At 42.5% G+C, this 11,399-nt stretch overlaps 1 protein-coding gene across 4 annotated transcripts in view; it reads left to right on the plus strand.

The window, feature by feature from the left end:
* Positions 1-9,162, plus strand: part of mbtd1 (mbt domain containing 1) — a 79,955-nt gene extending 70,793 nt beyond the window's left edge. For all 4 annotated transcript variants that reach the window (XM_060844675.1, XM_060844673.1, XM_060844674.1 and 1 more), the window contains 2 exons: positions 4,940-5,024; positions 6,277-9,162. In XM_060844675.1, the coding sequence (XP_060700658.1) occupies positions 4,940-4,977 (38 nt within the window). In that variant the 3' untranslated portion in view covers positions 4,978-5,024; positions 6,277-9,162. The remainder of the gene's footprint in view (positions 1-4,939; positions 5,025-6,276) is intronic.
* The last annotated feature ends 2,237 nt before the right edge of the window (positions 9,163-11,399 follow it).

The following is an 11,399-nucleotide window of genomic DNA, read 5'->3' on the forward strand; positions in this document are numbered from 1 at the left end:
TTTGGCCTCTGTCCACAGCTTTGTTGTGTTAGATTGAGCTGCTTCACAAGAGTTCAGTAAATCCCAGAGGCAGCTCCAAATCATTTATTCAGTCACTGTTGGTGAATAATTTTGCTTCAATAAATGAAGTTTTGGAGAAAGTTTTAGTTTCTGGAGAAGAAGTTTTTGTTTTGAAGAATGTCATTTGAAGACATTTTTTCTTCTGAGTTTGATGGTCTGACAGACTGTTGATGTGAGTAGGATCACAGCCCATCCTGATTCTGTCCTTCTAATGTCTGCACATTCAGGAGGGTCAGGGATTGATCAGAATGTACTTGATTGTGTGGTGGAACCTATCAGCAAGTTTGCCTGAACTGTGAAGGAAGGGCTTGGGGACTTCTTTAGAACTTTGTTCTTCCCTTGATGTCACAATTACAGTGGAGTGAAGCCCCCCAAAGAAGTGTTTAAATATTAATGACTAAAGTAGTTAGGCCACGGTATAGAATTATTCAGAATCTCTGAATAAATGAGTGCGCTCACACCAAGGCTGTACAGAAAAGACTCTCATACCAAGGCAGTGTAGTGCTGGCTTTACTTTGTATCTAACCCTGTGCTGCACTGTCCTGGGAGTGCTGGATGATCACAATGTAGAAGGAACTCTTGTCTGTATCTGATCATTTCCTCCCGTTCAAATTGAGAGGAATTATTTTTCATTCTATGAATAGCTATAATCAAGCAGAGTGTGAAGTATTCCTTTCTTTTCCCAAAAACCCATCATAGGAAATGTTGAGTAAAGCTCTTATTTTCATTTAGCATATTGAGCATTCAAAATCTGTTTCACCGTGAGGATTTACCATGTGTGAACCAGAGAGATGGTGGAAGTCCAATAACTGTCTGATGGTCCCCTCCCCCAGCTGCCTGCATGCTTTAAAGCAGGCATCATCACACAACGAGGAAGTTTGGACAAGGATGTTTGGTGACAGTTGATTTTGCTATTTGTTCAATATTGAGCATATTGCATGGAAGCCACCAACTCTGACCAACGGAACAAATGCAGAGCATTTCCTTCGGAGTAGTTGGGCCTCAGCAAGGTCCAGTTATAGGTTAGTCACACTGAGCCCTATTGCCTCTGTATTTTAATAAGATTGATAGCAAATGTAGTGCAGACATTTAGAATGCTGTAATGAGAGCTTAACAAAGTTTGACCTGATGTTTAGAGAGGAAGAATCGAGTTGGGAAGAAGCCGGTCAGTTTGCCGATCCTGCCTCTGAGTGGCGGGACGCGCAGCAGTTTTTCTGCGGATGATGAATTGACTCCTCCATACCGAACTCTTCCAGTCCAGGCAGCCTCAGAGGCCCACGTGCCTCCCAGCACTAGCAGGCAGGTCAATGCTGGGCTCAGAACAGGTAATCTCATGGTTGTAATATGAAAGGAGTCGTTTGATATAGTTAATCCCATTCCAAGTATCCCATTTTAATGATGAAAAACATAGGATTTGGAAATATAAGGTGGATGTTTTCCCACCCTGTACACAGCACAACAAACAGAGTAGAGGAACTCCATGTATCGTCCCCCAAGCCTGCTCCATCATTCAGTCCTATCATGGCTGTTCTTCAGCTTCCTATTCCATTTCTCCAACATATCTCCATATTTGTTGATTCCCTGACAATAAAAAAACCTTTCGTTCTCGTGCGCTCAGCCTTCAGTATGTTCAGTGATGGAACATTTGCTAGGGTGGAGAAATCGTAAGATTCATAAACCCTTTGAATGAAGGAATTTCTTTTTATTCTGTTGTGAATAATCAGCTGCTCCTTGTGAGATTCTGCCCCTGGTTTTGTAGGTTCCCCAGTCCGGGGTAACAGTGACTCCATGTCAAGCCCTTTCAGAATCTTGGATTTTCATGTGATTACTTTTTATGCTTCTAAACTCCAGAAAGTATAGTAAAAGCAAAAAAAAAACTGCAGATACCTGAAATCTGAAATAAAAACAGCAAGTGCTGAAGAAGCTGCAAGACTGGCAGTATCTGTGGAGACAGAAACATTTCCTGTTCTGAGTCTGATATGACTTGTTCAGAAGTATAGACCCAATTGAGTCTGCTGTCATTACTCAAACTCAGAGTGAACCTTTACCACCTCCAAATACAAGTATAACCACCCTTGTATATGGAGCTCAAATGTGCACACAGTAACTGTACGGTGGCTCCAATATACAAGTGGCACAAGGCTTCATTTTGATGCCCAGTCTATTTGCAGAGAAGCCTGGTTGAGGCTTCAGCACTGATCCTTGCAACACTTCATTAGTCACAGCCTGCCAACTTGGCACAATCACTTCCTAATCTTCACATTACACTGCCTGTAGTGTTACTGACCCCAAATCCAATGAGCCCCCATCTTGCGTTTTGACATTTAAGTGACATCTTACAGAATGTCTTTGAAAACTCAGGTATACAACATTCTCTGGTTCCCCTATATCTACGTTCAACTTCACAAAAGCTAATATATTTATCAAACACTATTTTTGATCGAGGAGAGAGTTGAGAATTTTAGGATTGGGCGGAAAAGTGGCAATAAGGCCAAAATTAGATTAGATTAGATTATTTATTTAGTGTGTCATATCTAGAAATTTATAATAAAAAGGGTTTTGTCGCCACAGTAAAGTGCCATTTGAGTTCCAAAAAAGTACTTTATTTCTCTCGGTCTTAACATGACTTTAGGAAAGGAAATCTTACTATCTCATTCGATAGGATTGATGTCTATCCTATACCAGGAGCCTCTCCGATTATGGTTATCTATGATCCTGTAACGTGATGGCTATTTGTCGGTGGACAGTATCACCACCAAACCTGTTGCTGTGCTGGCCAAGCATCTACAGAGCAAGATTGATGTCACTGAGAATGGAGATCCCAGGCTACATTGTTGGAGACCACTCAATGTTATGACCTCAGCTGATGCTGTTACTCTTACTGAATAAGACAGATCCTAGAATGAAAACTACCTCGATAACAGCAACATGAAAATAGGAGGTAGAGTGGCCTATTTGGCTGTTGGAGTATGCTCCCCCATTCAGTATAATGGCGGGTGATTTCCACTCTTCTTGTTTTCTCCCCTTTAATCCCTTTAGCTCCAGGAACTACAGCCTGCTTGTGTTTACTCCGTCTAGTCCTGCTAAAACTAATCGATACATCTGAGATCCATCTGCTCAGTTCGTCCAAATCATACTGAAACATCTCTGCATCTTCCTCACAGTTCACACTTCATGTATTGTGTGCAATCTTGAAGATATCACATTAAGTTCTTCATTTAAATTATTCATTTTTATTGTGAATACCTAGGGTCTAAGGACTGATCCTTGCCACTTGGAAAAAGATAATTTGTTCCTTTTGTTTTTGTTTCGTGTCTGCCAGCCAGTTCTCTAATTGCGCCAGTGCACTACTCCCAGTTCTTTGTACTTGAGTTTGACTTGCTAATCTGTTATATGAAACCTTCTTGAAACCTTCGGATGGTCCAAGTAAACCATATCCACTGGTTCCCCCTCATCAATTCTACCAGTAACATCCTTTTAAATTTCCAATAGATTTGTCAAGCATGATTTCCATTTTGTAAATCCATGCTGACTGTGTCCGATCCTATGACTATCTTATATTTTAATGTGACCGTCCTGTACTGAAACACAGGAATGTTCTGCTACATTTAACTATAAAACAGAAGTTTATTATACAGCAGAAATAAAATAAAACAAACCAAGCTATCTCAGTAATACAGCTTGAAATATTTTATTTGCCATGTATTTTGAAATTCCATTTGGTCCCCAAAACAGCCACTTCACAGTTACCAGCGTTCTTTTCCTTACTCCTCTGGAATGTAACTGCTTTTTCATCCTCAGTTTTTGACCTCAGACATCCTCAACTTTAGTAACCAACCAGTTGTAGCCAAATACTCCTCTTCTGGAAGTTTTCACAAAATGGACTCTCTTACTGGTTGTAATTTATTTCCAAAACTCTTCTGAACAAGACTAACCTAGTTTATTATTAAATCCCTTAATTAAAAACACAACACCTAAAAACTGTTCAAATCATTTTTTAATAAAAAGTCACACCTTTCATCACACCAGATGATTGTTAAAGCAACCGCAGAACCACATTAACCAAGCCGTTCCTAACTGCCTCCCTACAGTGAAGCTGCTGCTCCTAACCCTGCCCTTGTTTGCACTTGTTTCCTTGCAGTATGTAGTGTTTCAGTCTAATGTTAAAACTTTTACATGTGCAAACAGTAGGCATTCAGAGCCCACAGTGAGGTGTTTGAGTAGTTCTAGGATGTTCCTTCCATTGTTCCTCCTAACTCTGTTCCCCAATTCACCTGTAATATCTGCTCTCTGACTAACTTTGGAACTCCCCTTGTGGAAGGAAGGTGAGATGTGTCGTCATGGTTTCTCTGTTCTGAAGTCAGATCCTGACTGTTGAGATGCACTGTCCAGTTCAGCAATGGATTGGAATCATACAGCATTGGTCTTCAGTTTGACTGACTATTTTATATTTTTGGTTTGGTCCAGTACACGTGCCATTTTCCGCTCTCTGTGCATCGGGAATACGTAGCCTGACCTGATGGAACACGGTAAATCATCCAGCATCACCACTGTAGTTTTCCTTTGTCCCTTAGCCATAACAGGATTGAGGATTAGGAATCTTGATGTGTTCTCTTACAGACGTCCGCTTGTCTGCCCCCACCCCAATAACTGGTAACTTGGGGTCACTTTTCCTGCCCTCAGCCAGTCTCTCCTCCTTGCACTGCACAGCTCTTGTCATCCTGGGTTAGGAACTGCTTTGAAATACAGTTTGTTTTATATTTGATGGTCAGTTGATGATGAGTGCTGTCTCATGCCCCTTGGGCTAGTCACTAGATGATGGGTCATGTGTATGAGTAACTTGGTGTGCTGACTGGTGTGATTTCCCTGTGTCTTTCAGCAAGCAGCAGTAAACACCGAGATATCATCATCTGGTGACCAAAGGCTGCTGCCATCTCTCCACGGCGTTTACTGGCAGCTACCAGGTGGGTGGAAAACCAGGAGGAATTTCGCAAGCAGCAACTCTCTGCGTTCTACCAGTTTTGCAATGCCATGCTCATAATTAGTTGTGTGATGGCAGAGGGATGTTGAACAGGCAGCTGTATTGTGGGTCTGTGAAATTGGGGATTGCGGAAGGTCACCTGAGCTGGGTAGAGGCTGTGATCCTGTTTGCTGTGTGGGGCTGGATTGGATTATGATGGAAAGGAATGGGATAGGATTATTTCTGGAAACTAGCTCCAAACGTAGAGTCTGAGCTGTGCCCAGCTGTGAATCCGTGCTCCCATACCTGGAGCTGCCAGCAATCTCCATGTACAGAATGCAAGCTCAGGCTCCATCTTGGCTGCAGGGGCAGGGGGCAGAACAAGTGAACGGTCTGGTGGGTTCTCAAGTTTGAGAACGAGGTGGAGTTGGGGATGTGAGTGTTTGACTGCTGTAAGACGTACAGCAATGTTCATTTTAGAATGTGGGTATGGGATTGTTGGTGCTCATAAACTTGACCTTTCTGTAACAACAACTTCTGTGAGGTTCTGTCATTTAAATTCTTTATTTGTTGGCAACTATTTGGTCAATTCATTACGCTTTTTTAACAAAATGTCACTCTCCTAACCTTGCAATAAAATGGGGATGATTTTACAAAGTTGAGCAGATTCTGAGTCAGAACCTGTTGTCGCTGGAAGTGCTGCTTTGCCCTGCAGCGCCACCACCAGGCAAGCTGACTGCTCTGCTCTTACAGCCTCCACTGGGTGCGAAGAGGAGGAAGTTAGTCCTTCAGCATAAGATTCAGTCTTTTCTCAGAGAAAAACCTCATTTCCTGATGTTGATCCTTGTCCACAAGTAGAACTTGCATTGCTTCCCGCCTGGTTCTCCTTGAGTGAAACCAACAGTACTGTGCTATCCAATTCACTCTGACATCTTATTACTGATTTGTGATTATGGTTGGTGTGGGGTCACATTCTACAGCTCCCCCTCAATTGTTTTTTTTTCACTTTCCTTCCAATATTTCTGCTGCTTGCAGAATTAGATAATCTGCCTGTTGCCTTATTTAGCTGAGATTGTACTTCCAGGTTAGCGAACCTTGAACTGAGAAGCAGAGTTTCAGTTCCAGCTCCTCTTGCATGGAGCAGAGGGAAGGAGGAAACTTGCCTCTGAAATTATTTGTATTTTAACTTTCCTTCTGTTTTGACCCAAGTGCTGAGGTTTTGTAACCTGTTGTCCTTTGTTTTTTCTCTTCCCCAGTGATATCACTGGAGCACAAGGTGAATTTTATGGATGTCACCCGCCAAGTTCTGACTCCTTCACGGTGCCTCTTGAGCAGGAAAGCGAGGTGACGTGGCAGCTAACCCAGCAACCTCGGAGACACGGCCTCCGTGCTTGTATCAAGCATGGATGCTTGACTGAAGCATCTGCTCTTTTTAATCAGTTGGATCCCAACATGGGAGCAGTTCACCACAGGTCCTGCAGGCTGTGATAGCGAGAACATGCAGTGATTACTTTTTTTATGTACACTTGGACAGTTCTTTTCTGGTTCAGGATGGGTGATAAGGCTCGAGTTTTTGGTTCCCCTGTTGGACGTTCTTGTATATTGTACTTGAAGTTATTTTACTGGTGGGATGGGAAGGGAGAATGTCTGTTTTTGGTGTTTAATTTTTTAAAATATAAAATGCTCTCATGAGCATTCTGTGATTACATATTCAGGTGAAGTTATGTTAACTTCTGACACTCTGCATCCTCCATAGGCGCTACATGCCAGACAGTTCCACCTCACTTCTTCATTTGAGGTTGAACTTTTTTTTTGTATAAATATAAAAACCAGAAGAAAACCCCCTCTCAGGAAGTTGATGCCTGGTCTTGCTGACTCTGCCTGTGTGTGTGCATGTGTATCTAGGGTGCAGCCAGTTCTTATCCTCTGAGCCAGTTGTGTTTTATTGTCGAGTACTGAGTGGGCCCCACAAGGATTGAAGTCTTTATATGCAGTAACGTTGTTAATTGGTATGGTTCCACATGTTGCTTCTGCAGACTTTGGAGTGACTGTGTTGGTCCTCTCACAGCTCTCTTGTGCTCAACCTCATTTTATTGCTGTTTTGATTTTCCTTTTGTTTAACGCTAACGAGGCAATGTTTGAAATGAATGGAGAAGTGTTGCTAAAGAGAGCACCTGAACCAGCAAATTCTGGGTGGATCACTCTGTGATCCAAGTGGCCTGTTATGCTGCAACTTAGTGTTTCTCTTTACCCTTGCTAGGAGTTTGAAAGCATCGTCTAGAGGACAATGTTTGATCTGGCAGCATGACTAATGTGCATTACAGTTTCTTCTCCTGCCCTGGGATGATCAGGGATGTAGGCAGGTGGTTGGCTGCTTTCAGCTACACCAGAGCTCCCCTGTAATTGGTTACTTGGTGAATGTGGGGGAGGGCAAAGGGAGTGTTTGTTGGTGGCCACCTCTCCTTCCCTCCCTTTGCAGCATATCCAAGGAGCAGTCAGTAGGCACTTCCACCTTGCCATTGGCTGCTTGAGAGGCTGCTGTGTAAACTGGATTCTGTTCCACTTAGTGGCAGATTCATGACAAGGAAGATGGCATTCACTTTACCAACAAAATAAACAGGAGACACCCTCATTTTGTTTCTGTCATTGTTAAGCAAGGCAACACTAATATTTTAACCATTGACTGTCTACAGTCAGTTCACCACCTGATCTATCTTGTGTCGAGGGGTTAGTTTCCCATGGATTGGGAGATGAGGGATGGATAAAAATGCATAACCTGGTCTCTTCAACCCCTATTGCACCCCTCAGCTTTTCTCTAAACTCTTATCGGAGAAGCATCAGATTTCAATGAGATGCTGACATTGTCTCTCAAGCAGACAGAGTTTAATGCTGTGCATTGGAATCCAGTGTTCAAGGAAATGGGAGCATACAGAGCGCCAGCAATAGGCTTTCCACTCTTCCTTTCGAGTGACTGGGTGTGGGCATTGAATAGGAGTGTGTGGACACAGCCTTCTGACAGTGTTGTGGTTCAGGCTCTGATCTAGGTGTCTGCAGGATGAAAGGAAAGAACAAGGACAGCTCACTAAATTTGGCTCCCACCTGCAAACCCAATGGAAGATTCCACTTCCCAATGTGGCTTTCCAGTCAAATTGTCCTGGCTTGTTCACAACATGTGGTTGTTCAGTCCAGGATATTATTGGGTGTGTTCTGTGGAACCATCTTCTCCAGAGCACAATTTACAATTCAAAGCTTCTTTGAATTTGTAAACATAATTTGACAGATTTGAAACTAACTGACTGACCAATCTGTCATCTCTTGAGTAGATTGGCTGTGGATTCTATTTTAACAATCTTCATAACTTCCCCCTCTTTCTAGCCTGAGCTTATCGTCCCAGCCTATCTCTGTATTTGAGAAAAGTTGCAGGCAGTGGGAACTGGATGGAATGGCAGGTCCGTGTTGAATGTGCACCCCAGCATCTCCAAGATCAGCAATCTAACCTGCAACTTGCTCTCCCTTCAAAATATTCATTACTGATTCAAAACGTAAACGCATCCAGGCTTGCACACAACCTCTGGTGATCCCATGCATGCTGCAGACTAACATGTCAGCAGCTTTTTTCTTCACAATGTGAGCTCCTCCCTGATTTTTGTAATATGGTGCTACATGAATCTTTAATATGGATCATTTCTTAAGAGGGATTTTGAGAAACTGTGATTTGATTCAGGAAAATTCTTCTATTCTCTTCCTGTTGGGCAGTCGCACGAATTTTGATAAAATTGCAAAAAGGGAAAAAAAAACATAGTTCCTAGAAATTCTTTTCCTGCTGTTCCTGACACTGAGCAGGACAGCAATGTTGTAGCTAATGGTGGGATTTATACATTGTTTTCTCTATGTATTTTGATAATCTAAATCGATAATTGTACAAATGTAATCTTTCCTTTTTACTTCGTACCGAAGCTATGGACAAGAAGATGCCAATCTCTCAGCATCTGCACGTCCAAGCAGAGAACTTTTCTGTTTTGTTTTTCAGAAATACTTTTCACTAAACATTAGTTGCATTAGTCACAGCTTTGTGTAAAAAGAAATGAAAATTGTTCACTAAATGGTCATTTTTTTACACTTAATAAAACCTTTTAAATGGATTGTAATCTGTTATTTACTCTGACCAAGGCTACAACCTTTGGATCTGTCTATTAGACAGAAAGCCAGAAGAGCTTTGTGGACCTTAGACCATAAAAAACAGGAATAGGAGGTGGCTGCTCGGCTCCTCAAGCCTGCTGTACCCTTCACTAGGATCGTGGCTGATCCAATATTCCTACATCTGCTTTCCTATATTTTTCCAACAATCTTAGATAGCCTACTGAGCACAGGTTGACCTATTATCACTCTTCAAATATAGGCAACCCTTCCCCACATCTCTCTATGGCTAAGAGTATCATTAGACGTTAAAATATAGGAGCAGAATTAGACCATTTGGCCCATTGAGTCTGCTCCACTATTTGATTATGGCTGATATGTTTCTCAACCACTTTCCTAACTTCTCCCCATAACCCTTGCTCCCCTTACAAATCAAGAACCTATTTCTGTCTTAAATACACTCAGTGACTTGGCCCCCACAGCCCTCTGTGGCAATGAGTTCCAAAAATTAAAACCCTCTGGCTGAAGAAATTCCTTCTCATCTCCGTTCTAAAGAGCCAACCCTTCACTCTCAGGCTGTGCCCTCAGGTCCTAGTCTCTCCTACAAGGGGAAACATCTTCTCCAAGTCCACTCAATCCATCCTCTCAGTGTTCTGCAAGTTTCAATGAGATTTCCCTTCTGAACTCCTTTGAATACAGACCCATTGTCCTCACCCGTTTCTTGTATCTCAAAGCCCTTCATCCCTGGGATCATTTTCCTCTGGAACCCCTCCAACACCAGCATATTTTTCCTTAGATACAGGGTTCAAAACTGCTCTCCATATTGCAAAGTTAGTCTGACCAGAGCTCTATACAGCCTCAGCAGTACATCTCTGGTCTTGTATTTGAGCCCTCTCGAAATTAATGCTCACATTGCATTTGCCTTTTTTAACTGCCAATTGAAACTACATGTAAACCTCGAGAAAACTGGATTCCAGGGCCCTTTGTGATTCAGATTTCCAAAGTCTTTCCCTGTTTAGAAAATAGTCAGTGCCTCGGTTCTTCCTTCCAAAGGGCATAACCTCATACTTTGTCGCACTGTTTTCCACCTGCCACCAATTTGTCCACTCTAACTTGATCATGTCCTTCTGCAGATTTTCCACTTTCTCGACACTACCTGTCCCTCCATCTACCATTTTTTATCATCTGCAAACTTTGAAACAACCCCCTCAGTACTTTCACCCAGGTTGATAATGTGAATACTTGTAGTTCTAGCATTGAGCCCTGTGGGATTACACTAGTCACTGGCTGCCATCTTGGAAAAGACCCCTTTATTCCCCTCTCTTTGCCTTCAGCCAGTCCTCTATCCATGCCAGTACCTTGCCCTGAAAACCAGGGGTTCTTATCTTTATTTCACAGCTTCCTGTGTGGCACCTTGCCAAAGGCCTGGAAATCCAAATACACTGCATCCACTGCCTCTCCTTTGTCCAACTTCCTCATTCCCTCAAAATTCTAACAAATTTGTCAGGCATGATGTCTCCTTGATGAAGCCATGCTGACTCAGCCATATTTTACCATTCATTTCCAAGTACTCTGCAATGTAGTCCTTAATAATGGACTCATCAATCATTGGTAAGATTTTAACCAGGCCAACTGGGCTAGAGTTTCCGGTCTTCTGCCTCCTCCCCCCTTAAACAGGGGTGTTGCAGTAACCATTTTACAGTCCTCTGAGATCCTCCTGAACTCTAGTGATTCCTGAAAGTTCACCACCAATGCCTCCACAATCTCCTCGGCCATCTCTTTTTGAACTTTGGAATGAGTCCATCTGGTGCATGTAATTTCAGTCTTCAGACCTTTCAGCTTCCCCAGCACCTCTTTCCTGATGGCTCCGTTACTCACCTCTGTCCCCTGATCTTCCACTGTGAAAACTGATGCCAACTGTTTATTCAGTTTGTCTGTCACTTCTCTTTTCCACATTTCTTCTCCAGCTTCATTTTCTAGCAGTCCAATGTCCTATCTCACATTTATATATCTAAAAACATCTTGCAATCTCCAATCACTGGCTTGATTACCCTCCTCTTTCATCCACCCTATTCCCTTGTTTTGTTAACTATTCTCCGCTGGTTTGTAAAGGCTTCACACTAATCTTCACATTATATGCTTTTGCATTTGCTTTTCTGCTGTTGCTGACTTACCTTGTTAGCTAGTTGCCTCATCCTCCCCTTGGTATGTTTCTTCTTTGCAATGGATTGCTGGTGTGCCT

Source organism: Hemiscyllium ocellatum, chromosome 25 (genome assembly GCF_020745735.1).
Source record: "Hemiscyllium ocellatum isolate sHemOce1 chromosome 25, sHemOce1.pat.X.cur, whole genome shotgun sequence".
Lineage (NCBI taxonomy): Eukaryota > Metazoa > Chordata > Chondrichthyes > Orectolobiformes > Hemiscylliidae > Hemiscyllium > Hemiscyllium ocellatum.